Source organism: Mobula hypostoma, chromosome 5 (genome assembly GCF_963921235.1).
Source record: "Mobula hypostoma chromosome 5, sMobHyp1.1, whole genome shotgun sequence".
Lineage (NCBI taxonomy): Eukaryota > Metazoa > Chordata > Chondrichthyes > Myliobatiformes > Myliobatidae > Mobula > Mobula hypostoma.
In genome coordinates this window covers 126,161,839-126,189,633 of record NC_086101.1, presented here as the reverse complement: position 1 = coordinate 126,189,633, position 27,795 = coordinate 126,161,839, and the positions used below count along the sequence as shown (strand labels likewise).

General features: G+C 39.6%; 1 protein-coding gene across 2 annotated transcripts; it reads left to right on the top strand.

The window, feature by feature from the left end:
• Positions 1-254: 254 nt before the first annotated feature.
• LOC134346293 (neuronal acetylcholine receptor subunit beta-3-like) lies at positions 255-25,653 on the top strand. 2 transcript variants are annotated; one of them, XM_063047643.1, is made up of 6 exons: positions 255-591; positions 8,298-8,374; positions 12,089-12,133; positions 13,953-14,062; positions 21,114-21,996; positions 23,928-25,653. In XM_063047643.1, the coding sequence occupies exons 1-6, from the start codon at positions 537-539 to the stop codon at positions 24,075-24,077; spliced, it is 1,320 nt and encodes a 439-aa protein (XP_062903713.1). In that variant the 5' UTR covers positions 255-536; the 3' UTR covers positions 24,078-25,653. The 2 variants fall into 2 exon arrangements, with proteins under 2 accessions (XP_062903713.1, XP_062903712.1); XM_063047642.1 differs by having other exon boundaries at positions 8,298-8,449.
• Positions 25,654-27,795: the final 2,142 nt, after the last annotated feature.

Genomic DNA, 27,795 nt, shown 5'->3' with positions numbered 1-27,795 from the left:
ACTCCTCCCTTGCTCCCCCTCCCTCCCACTCCCCTCTCCCTCTCTCCCCCTCCCCTCTCTCCCCCTCCCCGGTCCCTACCCACTCCTCCCTCTCCCTTCCCCTTCCATGCTCCCCCTCTCTCCCACTTCCTCCCTCCTCCTCACCCTCTCTCTCTCCTCTCCCTCTCCTCTCCCTTTCCCCCTCCCCTCCACCTTCCCTCTATCGACCCCACCTCTCTCTCCCCCTCACCCCTCTCCCTCCCTTTCTCTCTCTCCTCCCCCCTTTCTCCTCCTCTCCCTCTCTTTCTTCCTCCCTCCACCCCCCCCCTCCCCTGTCTCTCTCGCTCCCTCTCCCCTTTCTCTCTCCGAGTCTGGCTGTGCGAATAGTGCAGGCACACACCATCCCCCACTCGCTTCTCGACATCAGATCCCGTTGTTTTTTCTCTCTCCTCGGAGCTGCCTCCTTCTCTCAGAGAAGTTGAACTGCAATTTCGGGCTGAGGGACTCGACGTTCAGCAAGGCTGACCGCTGGTATCGGCACTATTTGAAGAGGTGACATGCAGTTACTTCTAGTTCAGATAATGTGTGTCCTTTCCCTGCCTGGCACCACAGGTAAGTGCCTGCATCTCTGTTGCTAATGGCCCAATTTGCAAGTAAATCCTAAGAGGAAAATAAGAATTGTATGAGTTTCAATCGTTATAATCGCTCGCAGGAAGCAGCTGAAAGATACAGTAGGCTTGGGTGAATGGCAGACAAACGAATTTATGAGACTGGCGTGTCTTTTTGGACTCAGCGACGGAACAGGACCACTTATAGAAGATGGAGAATTTTGTTAATAGATTAGGAAACATCTCCAGTGACTTCACTCGCTGAGTTTACTGGCATATATTTACTTAAGCCTTTTATTTACTACTCAGCCGTTTAATCACCAGATTCATCATCAGGACGCAGGTATCAGGATTTGATGGCGGGCCAGTATTGCCCCTGAAGAATGCTGCATTGGGCATATGGTTAAGATCAGAGGACATGATACAGGAAATTCTTCAGTTAAAATTAGATAGAACAGGCAGCGCACAACGGGTTAATTTAACCAAGAACATGCAGGCTCTTAAAGAAAATTATGTAACTAAACTCGGCAAGGTCTCGGGATCTAAGAGCTGAATGTTTCAATCGATTCCGCGCTCCACCATCTGGATGGTTCTTAATCCGATGATATTTGAAATATTTTCATCAGGAAATACGATTGCTTTGCATTCAGACACCTTTAAAAACATAATGTTCAGGATACACTCTACAGAAGAACAAACGCTAAAACATTATGAAACATCCAGAACATACACTAGTACACAATGAATTTGCAGTAACATCTGGAATAAAATTCCTTTGCTTAACTGAGATAGTAAAACGAAAGCACAATGAGTCAGGTTGGTGTGTAATTTAATAGCTGTTTTATACCACAAGACATAAGAACACCATAAACTAGAAGTGGGAAACTAGATAACTAAAGCCTGCCATAATATTCTACAGTAGATCATGGCAGATCTCTGCTGCCTTCAGATCTTCCTTTGTTCCTGTTCCTTATAACCCTTAATTATTCCATCCTTCAACTATTTAAGTATCTCCACCATAGATACATGTAATGCTTGGGGCTCCACCACCTCCAAGCAGAGACTTCCAGAGATCATGTTTTACATGACTAGATGACCACTTGGTCAAGACCTGCACATTGGTGGAAACATTCAAGATTTACCCTGTTAAACCCCTTAGGATCATGTATGCTTGAATAACGTCACCCCTCATTCTTTGAAACTCTGTGGAATTGTGACTCAAACAGTTTAAGTCTCTCTTGATAGGACAAGGATAATAATGATGCTTTATTCCATTCTAAGATACATTAAAGCATTCTGAACTGAGGGCTCAGTTTTAACATACCACTCAAAATTAAAATTAATGAGCTTGTACAGAAATAAATTTAGATCATCTGTGTGTAAGCATATTTACTTATAAAATGAAATATTCATAACAAAACTAACAATTTTAGTATTTAATTCAATAATATTGGTGTAAACAATTACAGATATGAGACTTGTATTTCTTCTATTAAAACTTGAAAAATTACTGCTATAGTTATTGCATAATTGCATAAGTGTATGTGAAGTACACTTGATATAAAGAGTTGACTATAATAATTTTATTTTATTTGTTTCCTTACAGTCTTTGAACTTTCTATTCTTATGTGAGTTCCTTAGTTTGAGGAATGGACAGGAGTCTATCTCCTAAGGCTACAACAATGCCATCTCATTTTTTATTCCTCCTCTGACAGTTTAATCATGTTGTATTTTTCTTTGTACACCTGCAGATTATATATAATTTGTTGTCAAATGGTTCATTGTCTGACTACGCTACCTATACGAAGCCATAAATAGCTATCCAAAAGTGCCCCAAATCATCTTGTATTACTGGAAAGGGTTAATGATATCAATATAAAATACATGCACCCGATGAAACAGTTTCAATATATTTTGGATTAATTCCTTGTTTCGCATACTTCTATTTTCTATTCCAAAATGGAAAGTAAACCTTTTCATACTGAATTTTGATTCAAATGGTTTATTCTGTTCACTTGAGCTCTCCTGCTTTATATCACCCTTACTGAACACTCTTCTATTGTTTTCTCCCTCATGCACCCAACCAGCATCTCTTCATTCACCTTAACTCAGCTGGTAATTCTTTCTTATATACATAGATATAATGTAAATATGAAAATGGGCGATGATTGGGTTGAATTCAGCAGGTATAATTTCTATAAAACATAATAGTAAGTTCTTCTGTGATGTCAGAAAAGAAACTCGAATGACATTTGTATGTTATTAATGAAACATTTTACTAAATTACCAAATTCTAATTTACCAATCAAAAATTTTCAGATCCTTGTTATCTTTGGTAAACACTTTACAACAAAAAATCAGCAGCAGTTCTAGTATATTTTCAGTAAAACTGGATCATTTGAGAACAAAGGACTTCCATTTTTGCTTGGAATGAACAAGGGCTTGCATAAAAATCGCTTAGTCCACTGAGATCTTTCATTAACTTGTCAGTATAGGTAGTTGATATCCAAGGTAAAGTGAAGTCATGCTGCAATTACACAGCTCAAAGAATGTAGCAGGATTTCTATTTAAGTTCAAAGTAAACTATTATCAAAGTACATATATATTACCATGGCAACATACATAACCAGGAGATTCATTTTCTTATGGTCATACTCAGCAAATCTAAAGAATGGTACCTGTAACAGGATCAATGCAATATCAACTGGAGTGCAGAAGACAACAAACTGTGCAGATGCAAATACAAATAAGTAGCAAGAAATAACAAGAATATGCGATAATAATAAACTCAAGTCACTTTACAAACACACATTCTCACCATCATATCCAGACCGATGACTCGAACTGGTGGACGCTCAGTGCAGGCCTGAAAGCTGAGATTATCAAATGTTTTCATTATGTTTGAGGTAACCTTGGGCAAATGTCACTTCGAGAATATTGGATGGTATTACAGGACACTGATGTGCTGATCAAATAGTTTTGATGCTGACGCCTCTGCTTCTGATATTTAATATTATCACTCTCATAGTCTCTGTGTAACACCATCACAATGCACAGTAACAGCTATTGCACACTGGGTTGTGTTAAAAATATTTTCACTTCAAAAACCAATGTATTATTATTTTCAGTGGTAAGAGGACCATTAACAGAATGCTGTTGATTTAAACTGATTGGGGAATGAAGCAGAAGCCGCAGGAGGACAAAGGACACTGAATTATTCACTGATGTTATGGTCCGAATGCGCTGTGTGGAAAGGTAGCGGAAATAGATTGATGAAGACAACAGGATAGTGGGGAAAACTGCAGTTGCATGAAGTGGCTGGGTTGTGAGTGTTAGAGAGTATTGTAGAGTTATGTGATTATAGGAAATATTAATTCAAGTAAGAACCAGTCTTCAGTTGTTAATGCAAAATGTAAATTGCAACCTTCTGGTAAGATGGCAGCCCGTTCAGTTGCAGCGGCTTCCACGGCGTCAACAAAAGGTCCTGCTATACATTAAGAACTTAAAGTACTGCAGGTCTACTCCATCGGCAAGTTGCTCATTGGTGGAGAAAATGAAGGTGCTGCGCTTTGTGCTGCTTCCCGAGTCGAAAGAGGAGTACAGGCTAACAGTGAATGGCTGTCTTGGTCACTTTTCTTGTGATCGCAAGACCCTTTTGGACACTGTGTGGTTGTATTGTTAATGTAGTATGCCACGTGTTCGATCAACTGATTTATTGGCGGACGGCAGGGAAGCTGAGTGACCGCGGTCATAAGGAGGACTAGGCCTCAAGCCATGGTGTTGCCTGTTTACTGCCGCCAGGAGAGAGGCGCTGGAGCTGGTGTGCTTCACCGGGGGTTAGTGTGGCGCATCGTCCAGGCTGGAGTTGGTGCTGGCATCAGAGTTCACTCAGCAGAAGACAAGCTCTATTGTGGTGAACTGCAGATTTCTGTGGCACTCAATGGACTGAGGGTCTGGACTATATGCTTATTGCGTGGTTGTATTTTACTGATATCCTACATGTGCTTGCTATCTTGTATGTGCGATGACTAGGCCTCAAGCTGAAGTGGCGCTTGTTTACAGTGCCAGGAGAGAGGAGTTGATGCCTGTGCACTCCATGGGGGATGGTGTGATGTGGCATCCAGTTTGGATTCTGTACTTCCCCCCCCAACCCCACCTGCCCCCCTGTTTGCTCAGGAGAAGACAAAGCTTTGTTGTGGTCATCTGTAGATTCCTGCTGTATTGGATGGCTCGAGTCTGGACTATTTTATCGAGTGGCTCTACCTTACTCTCTTATACATGATATGTGTGCTTTGTGCTGTGTGTGATTGTTGGTACTATGTTTTGCATCTTGGCTCTGGAGTAATGCAGTCATGTTTGGCTGTATTCATGAGCATTCCTGTATGGATGAATGACAATTAAACTTGAATTGAATTGAACTGAATTAAATTGCAGTCAAATAAACAATTGTGTCTGTGGAGCACAGTGCTGGCTGCTCGAGAGATGCAATGTATGACAAAGGGGTTATGTTAATTGGGCCTGCATCAAACCAAGCAACACGGTTAAGCTATTTGCACAGTTGCAAATAAATTCAAAGAAGCTTGCAGACCAGACTGATATTATAAATTAACACACCAAATAGCTGATCTATCAATAGTTGGGATATTTGTGTACTCGGAGACAGCCATGACAGCATAAATTTTGGGTGTCTAGGATCTCTGTCCCCAGAAACTTCTCGACATTCTGTGTGAATTATGTTGTCTGAGAAAAAGTGTTTGAGCATTCAGTGGTGTCTACCACTGTAGATATGTAACTCAAAGGAAGCATTGTCAATCCAAAATATTGAAATAAAAGCTATGTCATTGTAACTGTTGAAATTGTATTGAATCACCTGTTGTTACTTTTGATGTTAAGGGTATAACAATGTGATGTACTTTGGGTTTGTATGACTCCACTGAGAGGTTCTTCTGAAGAATACCTGTTTTTTATGATGAATAAAGACTTCTGTATCAACAGCTTCAGTATCTCTCTGGTGACTTGGATCACAGTCACAACACACCCTCAAACTACTGGCACTAATCCAGCAGGTCAATTTGCCTCCTTCTGTTCCATATCACTGATAATTTCTGCAAACATCCTTACACCTCATTCACGACTATTGCAATTTTCCTAAGTGATTGTCAACACCATTTTATGTTGAGCCACGGTTCTTAAGCTAATGAAGCCATTTAATTACTGAACAAAATTGTCCTCGTTGTACAACAGCTGTATACACTCGTCAGTTGCACAAAGCATCTTTGAAGTTCATCATGAAAACTGCTACTGGGCAAAAAAAATAATATGTACTGATTAAGGACAACAAATACATTGAACGATTAAAGCCTGCCTAAAGGTTCGGATTATGATTGGAAATTACTGCTACTTTATATCAATAATTAATGATGACTTCTGAAGTTATTATGTTAAAAACTAACTGAAGTGTTAACTAATGGATTTAGTTTTGTACGATATCCATACTGTGATTCCAATATTACATATTTTTGTCATTCACAATGTTGTACATGTATTCGTGTCATCAACCTGACACGGGCTCTGAAGACACTCTCTTCAACATTGCACTGGGCAATACTTGAAAATATGGAAAAAATATGAAAGGCTTCATGCAGGAAAGAACAAATTTCAATGTTGAATATTATTACTCATCATTATAAATGATGAATTATTAATTTCAACGTTGTACCTAATTTTGACTGTAGTATGAGAACAGAACCGCTGTTATATTTTTCTGAGTTTATATTATTCTTTTGAATTTAGTGAGTTTATATTAGTCTTTTATCAAAATAATACTAGAAAATGGAGTTGAGAATGAATGAGAGTGGATGCCTCTTTTTCTAGAATATTAAAAGAGGAAATCTTATTTGATAATGTCATTTTTTTGGTCTATGTAAATTAAACATTTTTTGATATATCAAACAGCATAATGAATAAAGCAAAACATCGGGGATAGAAAACAAAAATTGGTTGTTATTTGAATTATTAACCCCCATACTGTACCTTGCAATTGTCAGATTTGGATTAAACTCATGATGCTTTTCTTTTTACCCAATGATATGATTAATAGTTGCCCTTTGGAATTAATTTGTCAGGATTGGTGAGACTATGGTTCAGTTGTACAGCAAATTTGGTCAATAAGATCTGAATATCTTCAGTTGTGTTCAAAGCCAACAAGATGAAAAGTAGGTGCCACAGTTATGAGATTACAGCTTGATAAAGAAAAAACAGATTAAATATAGTGGTTTGAGGAAATCACATCCTCTGCGTATCTTGTAAACAATTACATTTGCATGCCTTAATTACTTATCTGTTCCAGAACATGCTGCAAATGAAATATCTTGAGGGCTTTTAACAAGCTAAAGAATCACAATTAATAAATAGCAAAATGAAAGCACTTTAAGGAAACAAAATGTAGTATAGATAGATAGATAGATAGTCACTTTATTGATCCTAAAGGAAATTACAGTGTCACAGCAGCATTACAAACACACAGACAAATAAATATGGTAAGAGAGTTATACCACAAACAGTCTAACAGGAAGGGATAACTTCCCCAGCTATAGATTGACTCATTTTCAAGTATAATGGCCAAGGGTGAGAATGACATCATATAGCGCTATTTGGTGTAGCACAGCTGTCTTAGTCTATTACTAAAAGTGTTCCTCTGTTTAGTCAAGATGGCATGCAGAGGGTGAGAAGCATTCTCCAGAATTGCCAGGATTTTCTGTGGGGTCCTTTGTTTTACTACAGTCTCCAATGTCTCCAGTTTGACTCCTATAACACAGCTAGCCTTTCTAATCAGTTTGTTTAGCCTGTTGGCATCACCCGTCTTTATGCCATTGCCCAGCACATCACCGCATAGAAGACTATACTAGTGACAACAGGCTGGTAGAACATGTGAATGAAATGCCTGCATACTCCCAAGGTCCTCAGTCTCCTTAGGAAGTCGAGGAGCCACTGGCCCTTCTTGTATACTAGAAGGTTGGTGCTCCATCCAAGTACACCCCCAGGTACTTGTAGGCTCTCACCACTTCCACATCCTCACCATCAATAGTAACAAGGAGCAATGCAGGCTTAGATTGAGGAAACAATGCCTCCCCCCTCCTCATCTTAACTGCATTTTATAGGAGCACCACTGAGAGCATGCTGAGAAGCTGTACCTCCATCTGGAGTGAGCACAGCTCAGCATTGAATTGGAAGTCCCTACAATGAGAGTGGCTGAGATGATCATAGGGGTCTCCCTACAATCCAGTGGGGACATTTATCAGGAGTGCTGCATACGCAGGGCCCTTAGTATTATCAAGAATCCCACCCATCCATCCAGCTTCCTCTTTGACTTTCTATCATCAGGCAGGAGACTCTGATACATTGGTCAGGATGGGAAACAGTTCCTTCGCTCAGACCATTAGGCTTCTGGACTCCCTGCCGCATTACATTCAAAGTGTCACCGGTTAATGTGTTCTGTGTCTTACAATATTTAATATATGCACTTTAGTTTGCTTATTTATGTGTAATCCATCTGTAGATTTCATCTTTACCTTCACAAGTTATCATGTGTTATGTGTACTGCAGTGCTTTACACCTAAGTTCGGAGAAACGCTGTCTCATTTGTGGTATAAATGACAATTAACTGACTTGACTTGACTTGAAGTCCTGTTCTATTGTGCTCTGTTCCAGCTGCTGAGACAATGAAGCTCCTTGCAGAGGTGGAGGACACTCTGTTGAAGAACTTGTTTCAAGGATACCAGAAATGGGTGAGACCAGTTAGAAACCGCAATGATACAATAAAAGTAAAGTTTGGACTTGAAATTTCCCAGCTTGTTGATGTGGTAAGCGAGTTTACGAGCAGGTATCTTCAGGAAATGCAGATTTGTTTTCTAATATTAGCTTTACTTGTTTTACTCACTTGATAGGATATGAAAGTTACTGGCAAGGTCCAGTGTTTATGTACATCCATAAATACCCATTGAACTGAATAGCTTCCTGGGTCATTTCATTGGACATTTGGAGTCAACCACCTTAGTGTGTAATATATAGATACAGGTAGCATATTTATTTCCTGATGAATTTTTAATAACAGTCTAATAGTTTCAGCATCACTGATATCAGCAATTCTAAGTTAAGTGAACTTAAGTTTCATAGCAGTATTGGTGGGATTTAAGCTTCCATCTCCAATCAATAGAGCAGGAGTCTGAAGATGAAGCCAATAAATCAACATGGACTTTACTGTAGACAATAGGAACATCAGTTTGCCATTCGATCATTCAATATGATCAGGACTGATGCTCTATCTAAATATTAGATTCCTGCTTTCTCCCAATCACCTTCATGAAATTTGTATCTAGAAATCTAACTGCTTCTTCCTGAAACTAGTTCTGTCACATCTGAAATCCTGTCTGCCCACTACCCTGGACCCCATCAATTTGCCTATCGCACCAACAGATCAACAGAGGACACCATCTCCACGGCACTTCACTCTGCCTTGACCCAACTGGACAGCCCCAACTCTTACGTCAGAATGCTGTTCATTGACTTTAGTTCAGCATTCAATACTGTGATCCCCTCCAAGCTGATCGCCAAACTTCACCGGCTTGGTATCAGCTCATCCCTCTGCAATTGGACTTTGGACTTTCTGGCTAACAGACCCCAATCAGTTAAGTGAGGCAACTTCTCCTCCTCCACTCTCACGCTAACACCGGCGTGCCTCAAGGCTGTGTGCTGAGCCCTCTTCTGTACTCCCTTTTCACCTATGCATTCCTTAACATGGTTCTAACTCCATAATCAAGTTTGTAGACAACACCATGGTGATTGGCCTGATCAGAGGGGATGACGAGACGGCCTACAGGGGCGAGGTCCAGCACCTGGATGCGTGGTGTGCCGACAACAACCTGGCCCTTAACAACCAGAAGACCAAGGAGACCATTGTAGACTTCAGGCATGCTAGGAGCCACACTCACGTCCCCATCTACATCAATGGAGCTGTAGTGGAGCGTGTATCAAGCTTCAAATTCCTTGGTGTCCACATTTCCGAGGATCTTACCTGGTCCCTGAACTCTTCCTCCTGATAAAAAAGACGCAACAGCACCTTTATTTCCTGGTGGAGCATCAAGAAAGCTCACCTCTGTCCCAGGATACTGACGGACCTTTACCACTGTTTCATTGAGAGCATACTCACCAACTGCATCTCAGTGTGGTATGGCAATTGTCCTGTATTGGACTGCAAAGCACTCTGGCGTGTGGTGAAAACTGCCCAGTGGATTATCGGCACCCAATTGCCCACCATTGAGAACACCTACCATAAACGCTGCCTGGGCAGGGTGAAAAACATTATCAAGGATGCAACTCACTCTAACTTTTTACTCTCCTCCCATCCAGTAGGCACTACAGGAGCCCACGCTCCCGCACCAGCAGGCACATGAAGAGCTTCTTCCCTGAGGCTGTGACCCTGCTGAACCTCACATCACAGCACTAAGCAGTATTGCACCCATATTGTACTGTCTCAGTACTTTTTTATTTGTGTGCTGTAGCACTTACTTTTTATTCGCAGTTATTTTGTAAATAACACTATTCTTTGCATCTCTGGTCAGATGCTAACTGCATTTCATTGGCTTTGTATCTGTACTTGGCACAATGACAATAAAGTTGAATCTAATCTAATCTAATCTAATCTAAATGTATTCAGCCTCTTAGCCTCCATTCACCTTAGTTGTAGAGGATTCAGAGTATCATCACCCCCTGAGTTAAGAATCTTACTACAACTAAGTCTTAATTGTCTTGCTCCATATCCCGAAACTGTAATACCAGATTCAAGTCCACCCCTAATCCTATCCCAGGATAAACTTCCTCCTGTCTAGATTAAACAGTATTCTGAGATGACATCACTTCTCATTCTTCTAAATTCTGGTGAACACATGCCCAGTCACCACAATTTATTTTTTTCCAAGATTCCCAGGAATAAAAAAAACGTCTTGTCCAAATGTGCATGGGAACTGTGATATTCCATATACAAGATTGCAGATGAGACCACCATAGTGGACCATCACATCTACTATGATAAATGCTTTGGGAAGTTGGTCTTATCTAGAAATAACTCCTGTTTGTGCAAGGACCTAGACGGTCAAAGAAAATCTCCAGCAGACTGATCTCACTGGCACTCTACCCTATCTTGGAGTAATCAAGACAACATCAAAACACGTGTAAGGCTGCTATTCTTCGATTGCAACTCGGTTCAAATCCATCATCCCCTCAGTACAAATCAATAAGCTTCAAAACCCGGTCCTTTGTAACTCAGTCTGAATCTGGATTCTTCCCTTCCTTATTGAGAGACCACTGTCGGTATAGATCAATAATAACATCCCCCGCTCAGTGTTAATCAACACAGACACACTTCAAGGATGTATGCGTAATCCACTACTCTACCCTCTCTACAGACATGACTATATGGCTAGGCACAACGCAAAAGTCATCTATAAATTCACTGGTGTGCCATTGTTGTTGGCAGACTCTCAGGTGGCAGCCAGAAGGCATACAGCAGTGAGATAAATTGGCTGGTTAAATGGTGTCACAACAACAACCTTGCATTCAACATCGGCAAGACCAAGGAGCTCTTTGTGGACTGCAGGCAGGGGAAGTAGGGAGTTCCAGTTCTCATTGAGGAGTCAACGATGGAAAGCATGGGCCTCAACACCTCAGACAATCTATCTGGACTCAACACATAGATGAAAGCAAGAAGGAGGCCTATCGGTGGCTCTACTTAATGAGGAGCTTGAGGAGACCTGGTGACCCTTGCAAATTTCCACATATTTATAGTGGAGAGTATTCACACTGGTTGTATCACTGCTGGTATGGAAGGTCCAATGCACAGGATCAAAAGAGACTGCCGGGGGTTGTAGACTCAGCCACAGCTCTCCCCACCATCAGAAACATCTACAAGAGGCAGCACTAACAATACGGATCTTCTCCATACGGGAGGTGCCCTCTTCTTGTTTCTACCCCTGGGGAGGATGTACAGGAGCCTGAAGACTCACACGCAAGGTTTTTGTGACAGCTTCTTTGTCATTGCTATGAGATTTCTGAACCTTTGAACACTACCTCATTATCCCTCACTACTTCAGTCCCTCACTACCTCATTACTCCTCGTTTGCACTATCTATTTATATTTGTAACTTGTAGTAATTTTTATGTCCTGCGCTGTACTGCTGCAAAACCATAAATGTCATGACGTACGTCAGTGATAATAAAAATAATTCTGAAATGACTGGACAAGGGAAGAAAGAATAGTATCAAGGTACAAGGTTAAATTTTTGTCTTTGGAATAACTCTTCATATTGAAGTTGCTTAACCCAACTTGCTTTGGATGCTAAACTAAAGAGAAAATGTTCAACTTTAAAACTTCTGCTCAGGTTGCAAAATTTTTTAAATAGATTTAGGATTATGTTGTATTTGCTTGTCTGTTTCTCTTGTTACAGGATGAAAAGAATCAGCTGATGGCAACAAATGTTTGGTTAAAGCAGGTGAGGATATCATTCCATGGCTTATGTAAAGTTTAGTAACACCAACACACATAGTGATTGGGTGTGATTCTGTGGGATAGTTCATCCCTATTGTCAAGGTGAACAACTATGAACTCCCGTTTGACACCTATTAAAAACATGCAAGGTAAATATTTCATCTCCTCTTCTTGAAGATAGTACGAAATGGGTTAAAATCACAACGTGTCTCAAATCAGCCAAGTATATTTATGGATGCACTGCAGTTCAGTTTATGTATATATATAAACTGCTTAACAAAGGTATTTTACTGGTCACGTTGTTTTTCCCTTTCAATTCTAATCCTGTTGAAAGAGAATGAAGATGTTTTAATTACAAAAATTGGCAGTTCAAGAGGAAGAATTTAATTATAACCCAACAAGCCTTAGTTTCAATACTTCCATGAGCCCTGTGGTTTTATTCTCCTCCTAAGGGAAAATACCTAAGTCTTACTTGACAGCTACATGTTTGAAACCATAAACACAAGGTCAAATTCAGTTTTCTTCAATTAATGATGACAGTCACAATTTGCTTATGTAATGAAGTTTAACAGTTCTACTAAAGACACTCATAAAAATATTCATGCATTCATGATATTCAAGGGCCTGACAGAATAAAATGTGAGTGCCGTGGTGAAATGTGTTGGACCATCCCTGTGAAATCCTTTAGATTCTTTTGACGGATCTTTACCTTTAAGAAAATAACATGGCTCTATCTATTAAACTTTCATTTTAACTTGGTGTTGAATATGGATTTATGAATTTTAAATGTTTCTTTATCACTGATTATCTCCGATGCATAACCTGATAAGTTCAAAGTTCTAAGTAAATTTTACTATCAAAGTACATATATGCAGACATCCCACCCTGCAAAAACTCATTTCAGGGAGGTAGAACCATCAATTTGCAGGAGACTTCCGGGAGAGGTGGGATGTCTGCAATAGAGTAGCTCCTTAGCAGCTGGCCAGCTAGTTTAAATAACGTTAGCTATGCTAATGAATGAATGGCACCTGTTAAACACACCTCAACATGTCTTTTACAGTCTTAACCCACCATGGGCAATAGAAAAGTTACTGTTGCAAACAGTGCAGCGAGCAACACTGTCATTATTTTGACCCCTATTAGGCAGGGGTACACTTTAGTGTAGTCTGGGGTGACATAAGTTTTATATTTGTTTTTGGGACACTCTTCAATGGCGCGCTCTCGCTCGCGCGCTCTCTCTCTCTCTCGTGGTCGCTCACGCATTCTCAAGCACTCTCACTTGCTTTCTCGCTCTCTCGCTTGCTTTCTCGCTCTCTCGCTCGCGCTCTGTCGCTTGCTTTCTCTCACGCTCTCTCTTGCTTTTCTCTCTCACACTCTCAAAAAAATTGATTTCCGTGATATTGTATATAATTTGCGGGCATCAGGGAGCCACTATTAATATGCGAGAAACTCCCGGAAGTTCCGGGAGAGGTGTGATGTCTGTATATGTCAGATATATAACCCTCAGATTCAGTTTCTTGTGGGTATACTCAGCAATTCTATAGGATGGTAACTATAACAGGTTCAATGAAGGATCAACTAGGGTGCAGAAGACAGCAAACTGTGCAATTGCAAATATAAATAAGTAGCAATAAATAATGAGAACATGAGATAATGAGATAAGGAGTACTTAAAGTGAGATCATTGGTTGTCGGAATGGATGGGAAAGTAAGTGTAGTTATCCACTTTAGTTCAAGAGCCTGGTAGTTAACGGGTGGTAACTGTTCTTGAACCTTACTATGTCTGGATTTTTTTCATTACATGATTACTCTTTTATATTGTAGGAGTGGTATGACTACAAGCTGAGCTGGAATCCAGATGATTATGGTGGCATTAACACAATCAGGGTTCCTTCTGAGTCCATATGGCTGCCGGACATTGTCTTATATGAAAAGTAGGTATTGCATATTTCTCTATCCTCCATGAAAAGCAATTTTAAAAAATAAGTACACTGTTGTACTGGTGAGGTTTCACGAGATAGAATTGGATGAGACTCATAAGGGTGCACAGTAGAAAGGGTACTGGTCTATGCAGATAGTATAGTTCCTTGAGGCTCCAATCATTCTGATTCACCTGTTTTACTACCTTATGGTCATCAGAACTTTAATTTGCAATTGAAAACAAACGCAAAGAGAGAACTCGGATATTTGATTTGATATGTGTTGCTGTAATAACTCTGATGCATTCAAACCTGGTGCATACTCATTCTTACCCTGTTAGCTGTGGTTCAGTTGTAGCATTCTCACCCCTGAGTCATAAGATTAAGGATTCACAATTCCCTTTACTCTGTATTTGAGAATGGAGCTCAGAGGCCTGAACGCAGGTGCAGCTGCATCCAGCTCCCATGCCACAGGGCTCTTTGCTCAGGCAATCAGCACAATGCAAGCTGGTCTGAGGGGCAGATAGCTTTAGGTTAACTGTACCTACTTAAAATAGCACGAGAACATGATAAGGTTGCTGACCTTAATTTAAAAAATAAGTACAAAATGAAGGATCCCGGTCCGAAACATCGAATCTTCGTTCATTTCCATAGATGCTACCTGACCTGCTGCCTAACCAGCATTTTGAGTGTGTTGTTCTGGATTTCCTGCATCTGCAGTACCTCTGGTGTTTATAGACCTGGATCTGAGCCGGACCCTCCAAATATCTGGACCTGCATCTCGGTTTTTTTGCATTACCTTACTTGGATAGATTGGAAGAATGGGCAGAGAAGTGGCAAATGAAGTACAATGTTGGAAAGTGTATGGTTATGCACTTTGGCAGAAAAAATAAACGGGCAGACTATTATTTAAATGGGGAGAGAATTCAAAGTTCTGAGACGTACAGGATTCCCTTAAAGTTAACGTCCAGGTTGAGTCAGTGGTGAAGAAGGTAAATGCAATGTTGGCATTCATTTCTAGAGGAATAGAGTATAGGAGCAGGGATGTGATGTTGAGGCTCTATAAGGCGTTGGTGAGACCTCACTTGGAGTACTGTGGGCAGTTTTGGTCTCCTTATTTAAGAAAGGATGTGCTGACTTTGGAGAGGCTACAGAGAAGATTCACTAGAATGATTCCGGGAATGAGCGGGTTAACATATGAGGAACCTTTGTCCGCTCTTGGACTGTATTCCTTGGAGTTTAGAAGAATGAGGGGAGACCTCATAGAAACATTTCGAATGTTAAAAGGCATGGACAGAGTGGATGTGGCAAAGTTGTTTCCCATGATGGGGGAGGCTAGTATGAGAGGGTATGACTTCAGGATTGAAGGGCGCCCTTTCAGAACAGAAATGCGAAAAAAATTTTTTAGTCAGAGGGTGGTGAATCTATGGAATTTGTTGCCAGGGGCAGCAGTGGAGGCCAAGTCATTGGGTGTATTTAAGCCAGAGATTGATAGGTATCTGAGTAGCCAGGGCATCAAAGGTTATGGTGAGAAGGCGGGGCAGTGGGACTAAATAGGATAAAATGGATCAGCTCATGATAAAATGGCGGAGCAGACTCGATGGGCCGAATGACCTACTTCTGCTCCTTTGTCTTATGGTCTTATGGCCTTTCCATTTTTCTATTTTCTACTTATGATTTATAATTTAAATTTTTAATATTTACTATCGATTTGTAATCCAGGGAGCGGGAAGCGCAGAATCAAATATCGCTATGATGATTGTACCTTCTAGTATCAATTGTTTGGCAACAATAAAGTATAAAGTAAAAAATATGAAGTATAAAGTATAGTACAGGTAAGGGGGTTGTTTGCTTTTTCTAATGCTTTTAGTGAATTTATAGTAATTGAAGAATTTTTCAATCATTCTTCTTTCTAATTTTCATTTTATTTGATTAGTTAAATCTATGTGAACAGTTCCTATTTTTTCGATATTCAAAGGTGCTTAAAGCAGTTTTTTTTAAAGGACTTTGTGTTGACACAAGTGACTGCAAATGCTGGAATCTGGAGCCGCAAACAATTTACTGGAGGAGCTCAGTGGATCAAACAGCATCTGTGGCGGAAAGATTGTCAACGTGTCGGGCTGAGGCTTGCGTCAGGGCTTTGGCTCGAAAAGTTGGCAGTTCCTGTCTCTCCACAAATGCAGCTTGACCTGCAGAGTTGTTGCGGCAGATTGTTCATTGTGGTTGAAAGGCCATCGTGGCATTCCTGCGGTGGAGTCTCATCTCCTCCGCCGTCTCAGGCCTAGTCATCAGTCATAATTCACGGCACCTCTGTCTGCTCCACAGAGCCGCAAAACTCAAATGTAGCATTGATAAAAGTATTGTGGGCTGAGGGGGGATTTGCGGGGACTGCTTCGGAAGGATAGTGGCATAAGTGCAGGTAACAGCCAAGTTCTGTTCACTTCTGTCAGGGGCACATCCAATATTTCCAGAGCACTGTTCACGTTGGAGCAGGACAGGGTCATGGTTGAATATTTATCCTTCAAGCCATTTACTTACTTATTTATTTAGAGATAGCGTGGGATAGGCCCTTCTAGTGCTACTCAGGAACCCACCGATTCAACAGTGTAATCACAGGACAATTTACAATGACCAGTTAGACTACTAACCGGCATGTCTTTGGATTGTGGGAGGAAACCGAAGGACCCATAGAAACGTCTTGCAACAAACAGGAAGGAATGTAAAACCCTGCTTACAGAGGACGTTGAAATTGAACTCCCAACTCTGATGCCCCAAGTAGTAATAATGTTGCAGTAACTGCTACAATACCGTCATACGCTATAAAAATTTATCTGACCATTTACCTTCCCAATGTTCCTCTCCAGTGTTCCTGTCATGACATAAGCAGGTATATTTTCTTTGCTATGTTCTTTGAGGAAGTTACAGAAGTTAACTTCTTCAGAGTGGGATAATGTATAAAAACTGCACAACTTTTTTATTAAAAAAAAACTTTTCTTTGCTCTGCTACTTCCCTCATATGATCTGACATGATCTTGAAAATGCTCTGAGCTCTTAGTCCATTTTGACAAAGGGAGTAATAGTTTAACTGATGGATATTGGCAGAATCAAAAAATTGTTAAGTTACAAGGTTGACATTGAAAGATGGGAGAATAAGTCGATGTGTTCAGGAGTCTTCAGAATGGAGACATCAGTTCAGAGCTGGTTGATGGTAGGATATGCCTTTGTGATACATGCCAACTCTTGATCAATGTTCATACAGTGTGAGTACAGTAGAGGCACAAGGGTTGTCACAAAAAAGACAAAATTCTGTAATCCCCTGATTTTTGAAAATTCTGCAAAGGACAAGATTGAGTCACATATTCAGTTGACAAGAGATAGGAAGTCAGACTGTTAATCCCCTAGAAAATGACAAGCTGGCTAAAACTTCAAGGCAGAGTAGGAGGGAAAATTCTGCTTTGTCTTCCTTATGCAAGTACACACTAGTTGCAAAAATTGTGTTAGTGGTGCTTAAATAACAAGGTAATTTTAGAAATTCATGCTGGGTAATGGCTGTTAAACACACAACATAATGGAGCAATCATTATACTTTGCTTGTAACATTTTGTTCAGGAATTTCAGAAATGGGGTAGGACACACAGCTGATGCTGATTTTAAAATGTGCAAACGTTACAGATGCAGGAAATCTGAAACAAAAATATTAAGTAGGACTGTCCAAAATGAAACAGAAGTATCCCATTAGGGCAATGACCATTTGTCAGAACTAGAAGTCAAACATGCTTTAAGTTAAAAGAGAAGAAGGAGTTGTGAAGGAAACAAAGGGATTGTCTGCAATAGGATGGAGGCCGAGGCACATGGAATTATGTAAAATGCAGTGATGCTGCTTGATATCAGGGGATGAAAGTTTGCTAATTCCAGCTGATCTGTCAGGAGCAGACTTCAATAGAAGGAGAAGAGGGGATCCAATGAGAGATAATCAGGTATTTGTGAGATATGTATCACTGAAGGAACTGAAATTTGAGGGAATGCAGGAAATACCCAGATATTATCTGTGAAGAGAGGAAAACAGAGTCAACGCTTACTGACGGAACCTCTTGGATAGATGCTGTTCCTCAAAATTACGTTACACCACATTGGAACAGTGCATGAGGCTAGAGGCAGAGAAATAAGAGTGAGAGTAGGACAGTTTCAAAGGCACCAATAGAAGAACAACAAGGCAATAGGAGCCTCAGGATTCACAGCAAAGGTTCAAAGGTTAATTCATTATCAAAGTATATCTGCAGTATATAACTCTGAGATTCATCTTCTCCTGATAGCCAGGTAATCACCAGGTTCAGGAACAGTTATTACCCCTCAACCATCAGGCTTTTGAACCAAAGAGGATACAGTAACTTCACTCAACTTCACTTGCCCCATTATTGAAATGTTCCCATGACCAATGGAACACACATGAATGCTGGTGGAACTCAGCAGGCTGGGCAGCATCTTTACACAAAATGCTGAAGAAAATGGTGATTTGTCCAAAACCTATGGACTCATTCAAGAACCCTTTATCTCATGTTATTAGCATTTATTGCTTATTTATTTTTGATTATTATTCTTTCTTTTTGTATTTGCACAACTTGTTGTCTTTTGCATGCTAGTTGAATGCCCAAGTTGGTGCGGTCTTTCATTGAGTCTATTATGTTTAGTATTCTATTACTGATCTATTAAGTACGCTTGCAAGAAAATGAATCTCCAGGTTGTATACAGTAACATATATGTACTTTGATAATACATTTACTTTGAATTTTGAAATTCTCCCCACACTCTTGATGTCTGTTCAGCATTCCACAGGTACTTGTTTGAAGCTGCAACTTACCTAAGAGGCAGGGGATGACTTGCTGTAGGTGTGAAGCTGTTCTCTGGCAGAGACTGAGGAATAAGCTGTAGAGCCCCTCGGGACAGCTCCACTGATGCATCGGGTGACTGATTTGAGTTGCACATTCTAGTCTGACCTCCATAGTGCTGCCAATTCTGAATTAGCCTCAGTGTCTAATGAGACAAAAGTCACCATTCATTTGCTATATTCCTGACTACCAATCTGCGACATGGTGGCAGAGGGAGGAATTTAGTTTCCAAACATTCCTACAATCCCTACAACACTATTGCCACAATTGTCTCCTCTCATTGTCAGCAAAACCTTGGAATTGTTCCTTTAGCAAAAAGCTGGATCTATAGTTCATCAGTCCCAGGAAAATGTTTGTGGAAAGCAGCTGGATTATCGCACTGACTTAAAAACCATCTCCTCTGATATGAAACTGCACTGGGGCAGACAGGAAGGCTCTATAACGGGTAGTCAGAACTGCTCAGTGTATCACCGACACCAGCCTACTCACCATCAGGGACAAATATATACAGAAATGTGCTGGAAAAAGGCCCACCCACCCTGCTCATGGATTGTCTGTCCCATTACCATTAGGGAGGAGGCTCTGTAGCATCCACACCAGGACCACCAGATTCAAAAACAGTTACTGTCCCCAAACAGTAAGGCTGATCAACACCCCTACCCATTAACCTATCCCTTCATATCCCCCACCATCACTATTTTATCATTTCCTGTCAGTCATCTTATGTACAGACACTGGCATCACTTTATGGACATATAGACAATCTGTATATAAGTTATCTTGTGTGTTTAGGTTTATTGTGTTTGTTTTTATTATTGTGTTCTTTATCTCAATGTATTATTTTGTGCTGCATCGGATCTAAAGTAACAATTATTTCATTCCCCTTTACACTTGTGTACTGGAAATAACAAAAATTTCTTGCATCTTGAATCTTGAATGAAGTTTAATCATCTCTGCATGCCCTGATTTTTTACCATGTTTAGGTCTGCTTTGCACAATGCTATCTACAAAGATGAATATTGTGTACATCTCTCCAAACTTTTAGCATCACAAGAAAAAAAGCAGGAGAAAGGTTTTTGTTCAAAGCATACAAATTAGCTGCCTTTCTCAATATTAGCACAAGGAATGCACATGGAGAATTGACTACGATGCACTTGGGACTGAATTCAGGAAGCCTGTTATAGATATTAAAGTCCTTTCTTTAGTGCTTCATATAATACAAATTTAAGGATTGGTTTGCAAACTCAAGGACATAAACCCAAAACATTGACAATTTCTTCTTCCGTGATTGCTGCCTCATTTGCTGAGTCATTCCAACAATTTCTGTTTGTATATCACATTTCCAGCATCTGTACTTCTTCATTTTTTTACTTTCACAAAACTCAAGAGGAATGGATTTCTCTTAGAAAACCCTGTGATTCCAGGAAATTTCTGGAAGAACATTCTACTGAAGCTAGATTTAAAATTACATGTGCAGCAGTTTGCAGGAAGCCAAGTCATGCTGACTTTGACTGGGAAATCAAAACGGAACTGGCAGCTTTCGAATATTCAAATCAAAGTTTCAGACTTGCTGTCTGAAACACAGGGAGGATTCAATCACTGTACTCTGCTGCAGAACTCCTGTGAAATCCAAACAGAGTCTTACTGGGATTCCCCAGCATTAGACTGAGCAAGTGCCTCTGATCCTATGCTCACTTGGTGCAGGAATTAACACTCCATTGATACATTGGATTCTATACCTGGGGACGAGGATTCAAATGGATTTTGATTCGGTTTAATGTCTTTAATGATTCCTCAGAGTTTTTAAATACTTTAAGAAGCATTTTAAACATTTTGATTCTTGAACCTAAGATTCACTTTAACTTTTAACAGTCTAAAATGACTTTGGCTATTACGTTTAAAAATCATTAACTTTAATGACAGCTTCAACTAAACACGAAGTTTCAACTTGGACTTCTGTCAAACACTATTGGGGCAGGAATTCTACTTTTCACTACCACATCTTATTCACTTTTCAGAGTACAAATTTGGATATAATGATCTGAGCCAGGTAAATGTGTAAAAGTGGGGGCCATAATCTCTCAATTGTTTCAATAGGAAACATCCATCATGAACCAGCCCAATATCACGTTGCTGCTTGCTGCCCTATTGTACTCACCTGTATGTTTTGTTACCTTTAGCGCAGATGGACATTTTGAATCCTCCATCATGACAAAGGCTATTGTGAAATACAACGGGACAGTGAGGTGGACGCCTCCTGCAAGCTACAAGAGCTCTTGCACAATAGATGTCACTTTTTTCCCATTCGACAAACAGAACTGCTCAATGAAGTTTGGATCTTGGACCTATGATGGTGGATTGGTCGAGCTGATTCTAGTGGATGAAGATGTGGACCAGAAGGACTTTTTTGACAATGGAGAGTGGGAAATATTAAATGCCACTGGAATAAAAGGGACGAGAAGGGATGGTTATTATTCCTACCCATTTATCACCTACTCTTTTATACTGAGGCGTCTGCCTTTGTTCTATACCTTGTTTCTGATTGTCCCTTGTCTCGGTTTATCGCTTCTAACTGTCCTGGTATTTTACTCACCATCAGATGAAGGGGAAAAACTATCATTATCCACTTCAGTTCTAGTTTCCTTGACTGTGTTCCTCCTGCTTATTGAAGAAATAATCCCTTCCTCCTCAAGGGTCATCCCTTTGATTGGTGAATACTTGCTGTTTACTATGATCTTTGTCACCCTCTCGATCATTGTCACTGTCTTTGTTATAAACGTACATCATCGATCCTCGACCACTTACCACCCCATGGCACCATGGGTCAAAAAACTGTTCCTTCAAACCCTTCCCAGACTTCTATGTATGAGGGGCCATACTGATCGTTACCACTGTCCAGGAAGTGCTCCCAGCAGTCCAAAGGGAAAGCAAAAAGTCTTTGAAGATCCTCAACATGCTTCAATAAAGAACAATGAAAAGGCAATGGTGGCCATCCTAGAAAAGGCTGCCGAATCAGTCAGATACATCTCAAGCCACATAAAGAAGGAACATTCCATTCGTGAGGTAAGGATTGTACAGAAAAAAATAATATTGGGGGTCATCGAAATAGAGCAAAACAGTAAGATCTATTCGTTGCAACTTAATTCAATGACACTGGCTATCTTAAACTACAACTTAAAGCAATAAAAATAATTGGTTATTTAGTGTTGTGATCACTGAGACCTCTCTTAGAAATAGTATGCCAGAAATTCCTTTTCATTTTTCCATTTCAAAAAGTTGCTCTTTTGTGACGTATATAAGTGACCTGGATGAAAATGTAGGTGGGTGGATTAGTAAGTTTGGTGGTGTTGTGGATTGCATAGAAGACTGACAGAGAACACAATGTGATATAGTTCAGTTACAGATCTGGGCAGAGAAATGGCAGATGGAGGTTCACCCAGCCAAACGTGAAGTGTTGCACTTTGGCAGGTCTAAAACAAAGAGACTGTACAGTGTTAAGGGCAGGATTCTTAACAGTGTATGTGAGCAGAGGGATCTCAGGGTCCAAATTCAAAGTGGCTACACAAGTTGATAGGGTAGTTAAGAAGGTATATGGCATGCATGCCTTTAGTTAAGGCATTGAGTTCAAAAATCAGGAAGTTATGTTGCAGCTTTATAAAACTAGTCAGGCTGCTTCTGGAATAATGCATGCAATTCTGTTCTCCCTATTATAAGGCGGACATCGAGACTAAGGAGAGGGAGCAGAAGACATTTATAAGGATCTTGCCTGGATTAGAGGGCATGCGGTACAATGAGAAGCTGAACAAACTTGGGTTGTTTTCTCTGGAGTTGCAGAGACTGATTAGAGATCTGTCGAGGTTTATGAGATTATGAAATGTATAGATAGAGTAGACAGGGATTGAAACATTTATACCAGAGGGCATGCACTTACGGTGAGAGAAAAAGCAATTTCAAAGGAGATGTGAGGGGCAAGTTTTTAATACAGGGAGTGGTGGGTGCCTGGAATGTGCTGCCTGAGGTGGTGGTAGAGGCAATCACATCAGACCTTTAAGAGACATTTAGATCAGGAATGAATTTGAGGAAAACTGGAGGACATGGGCATTGTATAAGCAGGAGAGTTAGCTATTTGATCACTAATTTAATTGATCTGGCACAACATTGCGAGCTGATTGGCTTGTTCCTGGGTTGTATTGCTCTATATTCTATGTTTATGTGCTCCAAAACTAACTTTTGATGAGAGAGCAGCAAAGTAAGATTACTTGAAGTCCAGACCAGTTGGGGATGCATTCTAGTATGCATATAGGTGCATTCTTTGTTTATCTTAAAGCAAGGGGGCTCAATCTAATATGGACTTGGATATCCTATGCCATGCATTAGATATCCCAAATTCAAATCCAAGAAACCTGTCATTCGAGCTTAGACTGTAGGTTGGCAATTTTGCCATTAACCAAAATAAATTTTGAAAATGGCCCATCCATCTTAGCACCATAGCTTAATTGATGTCAGATGCCTTTTTTATTTCAAAAGGAAGATAAGTGATTCATAAATTCACTATATGCAAGAGGCTGTACAATATAAATTAATGCCAAATGAGGAATAATTAGAGAATTGGTCAGGATTTTTAAAGTAGCAGTAGTCTTCTTTTTCCTCAGGTCCATCAATTCATCCTTAATGTCTGCTCAATATGCCATTCATTAATCTGTTTGTTAATTTGCCAATATTTGATGCATATCATCTTCTGTTCACCAAACTCTTTATCCCTTCATATGTCAGAAAACAAGCCTGGTCTATAAGGAATTTGTGGTTTGGTAAATGTATATCACTCCATCCCTCTCATCAATAGAGTCTATATTTCAAACTTCCATTTATAAATCCCATGTTTTCCCAGATAACATTCAGATTATGTTTTTAATTTTCATCTTCCATTTATAAATCTCATGTTTTCCAAGATAATGTTTAGATTATGTTTTTAATTGTGTTTTCTTTCTGTTCAGGTTGTGGAAGACTGGAAATTTGTAGCTCAAGTTCTGGACCGAATTTTCTTATGGCTCTTTTTGCTAGTGGCCATTCTTGGATCAATTCTAATATTTGCACCAGCACTTCAAAAATGGGAAGGCAATGTCATAATGCCCAGTGTGAATTAAAATAATCGATCTAAGATATGGTCCATTAATATTCTGGAGTTGGTTTACTAATGTATCTCTTGTTAACTAGATTCAACTATGTTGCAAAGGGGAACCAATAAGTAATCATTTGAAGGCATGAGAAAATGCATCTACATAGATAATAAGCAGGGTTTTTTTCACTAGATTGCCATGGAAGTACCAACATCATAAATCCTAAGAATTTTAGTGGCAAATCATATACACACAAATCAGATTTCCATGGATTTTGAAAACAGATTGAGGAGTTGGATATTGGCCTTATTACAGACTGATTACACTTCTCTTTGAACACTTAGTGGAATCGTGAGTATATAAAAAGCAGAGGTTCGTTGTTTCTTGATTAGTAAGGATATCAAAGGTTACAGGGAGGAGGCAGGAAAGTGGATCTGAGAGGGATAATAAATCAACCACGATCCAATGGCAGAGCAAATTCAAATAGTCTAATTCTGCTCCCATCTCTTATGGTATTAAAGAGGAGTAAGTGTAGGCTATTTTGCTATTCATGCCTGCTCTCCCATACAATACAATGTCCTATCTTAGTAACATATTTCAGCTTGTAAATTTCAATTTCTTTAGATACAAGCATTATAGAAAATTTAAAACTTGTTCTTTTTCATTTATGATGACCATTTTTAATTGAAATGACTGGTAATTACTTCTGAGTGTGTATTCAAAGCCATTTTCAGGAAGTTAAAACTTATGGGTGGTGCTTGGGACACAAAGTAAAAGTCACATCATGTTATCACAAACAAGAAAAAGCCTGCAGATGCCAAAAATCTGAGCAACATCCGCAAAATGCTGGAGGAACTCAGCAGGCCAGGCAACATCAATGGAAAAAAAAGTACAGTTGGCGTTTCGGGCCGAAACCTTTCATTTTGTGTGTGTTGCTCATGTTATCACTATTAAACACGACAAAGGATAGTTGTATCTTTGCACGTTATGGACTTATTTTGAATAACGTGTGTGGGTATGCAATGTATTCACCTCTTCAAAGTTATAGTCTCAATTCACTTTAATATTTTATATTTTGATTTGTGAAAGAAAAATTCTGCAGCAGTAAGAAGGGGAAGCATATCAGTCACTGTCAATGTTCACATCTAGACACATGGACACATTTAGTAAATGAATCATTTTTTGGCAGAAGGGGACAGCTTTGAAGGTTTTATAGAACAAGAAAGATTTACACTTGTTACTGGACATTTTGTCACTGTTTGATCAATAAGTGACTGATGATGGTCACTTTGTTAAAATGTACCGGCAAATTAGGTCTTGTTGACATCAGTGTTGCTGGTTATTTAGTTACCTTGTTCAAAAATGCTTTACCTTTAGAGAATAAAAATGAGGAACATTAGATCCATTGTCAGTGGTACATTCGTACTGTCTCCACTTCCATATGATGTGCTGCCTTGTCTCAGTTGAGTTCATTGGTCTGAATCACAGCCAAGGTTTCAGAGAATTGATATGCATACAGTATATCCTGACTTTATTCCTTACAGCTATATTAATCTATCTTGCAATCTACAAACCTTGTTAAATTGTACCTCAGTGTGCTTTAATAAAATAAAATACTCTCTTGTTATGAATATCTTCCAGTCTGTTGCTTATTTTGTCCACTTTGAACAATGGTGATATCAAAATATGTTATTAAATAACATGGATCCCTAGCATTTCCTCTGATAATTAGGTATGGGTATTACGTGCTAAATGAAGTCTTCAAGTCCTGTGAGGCCCTATGATTTCCACTCAATACTACCATGGCGAACAGGACATTTATCATATCAACACATCTTTATTTACATTACCTCAAACATTGATCCTTTCTAAGATTTCCACTGGTGCGTTTCAGGGTGTGGGTGTGTTGGATCATGAATGTAGAAATGTTAAAATGAAGGCATAGCAAGGTGTTCAGCAGGTAAACACCATCATAGCCTTTAATGTTAGGGGATGGAATGCAAGAATAAAATAAACCTCCTGTGATCATATGTGCCTTGTTGAGACCACACCTGGTTTTGGTCTCCGTATCTCGGGAAGGAGATATCTGCCTGGGTGGCAGTGTTAATATTGAGTCATGAGATGGAGGTGAGGAGATTGCACTAGAAAGTGAGGTTGTTGAAGATTGACCTATGTTTGCCAAAGTTCAGAAAAATGAGAGAAAATGTCACTCAGAACTGAAAGATGCACCAGGAATATGCCGAGAAGCATTTTCCTTAAACTAAGTAGCCTACAGTTGGAGCATGGTTTCAAGATAAGAGACGGCCAATTTAAAACTGATATAAATAGAAACAAGGGTTGCAGAAGATCATTCACAAAGAAGAATCAAGATTGAAATGGGTGGATGCTTAGGATATGGAGACCGGGTAGGAGAGTACAGATGTAAGCTCAGGAATTATTTATTTAATTGGAGAGGCCCAAGGACCATACAACCTATTCCTGACCCTGTTTCTTATATTTGAGTTTGACCCTTAAATCTGTCTGAAATAAAATATAAAATTCACATTTTATACATTGTATGTAGGCACAAATAGCTAGCATACAATCAGCAATTTTACAAAGGATTTTATATGAAACTTTCTCTCATTAAACTGAAGTCATGGCGTTGTAGCTTACATGATCCTTAATATTCTCAAAATTGTAAAGGGGATATAGATATACTACAATGTCGGAATAACCTGACGTAAAGAAGGTAGTATAAAATACCATCTTTCCCTCTATTTTCCCTTGTCCTGTGGTCATACTGAGCTAAAAACACAACAAAGTAGACATGAGCTTTGTAACACAGTTCTGAAATCTGGTTCCATTGATGTTAATAGAAACAAATTTTGCAACTGGAGTATAACATGCAATGCCCACATGTGAGGCGGATCTTAATATCAGAACTTGGACAATTTTTAAAAAAGGCCAAGGCGTTATCTGTCAGGTACCTGGATGAAACACCAGCCTGCCTCTCCCAGCAACATCCCCATATATTCCACATAAACTAAAAAATTCACCTGATGATACACTGTGCATTATTCTGCCATACAGTCTTGAAGAAAGACCATAAAATTAATACCACCATTGGATTTAATGGATTTTATTGGATTTAATTTAACTATTTTGTAAAACTCTGATAATTACATAACGGACCATTTTGGAATCCTCAAGGTTAAATCTTCTGCACAGTGGCTGATAATTCTCGTACTGTCTATCCTCTTGCCACAGTCCTGGTTTCAAATTCTCATCCAGTCAATGCAGCAGTTCCCATGCTCCTTGGCCACTCACTCGCACCCTGGTTCCTGCACACCCCACTACCACCAGCAAGCACCCAGCTTCTGTGCTTCCTGGCCACTCATGATCCTGGTCTATACACTCCTTTAAGCCTGCTGGGACTTCGTTTCCTGCTCACTCTTGAAAGTTACGAGGTTTAAGGACTGAATGTCGTTGTGTCATAGCTAAAATAAAGGCAATTTAAAAGTGCTGGAGTATGAATAAAATAACATTTTACTCATAATTAAGATACCTCAAGGCATTACAAATATATCTCTGTCCATTGGTCCCTTCTGCTGTCTTGGTTATTAAAATGACTACTCTTAACACATAAGCAATTTCTGCAATTACGTTGTTTCCCAGAGCTGCAATTTCAAGTATAAAATATTTGGTTCATCAGGAAATAAAACCAATCATCTGATGCTCTATTTTTGTTTTGTTTTTGTTTTAG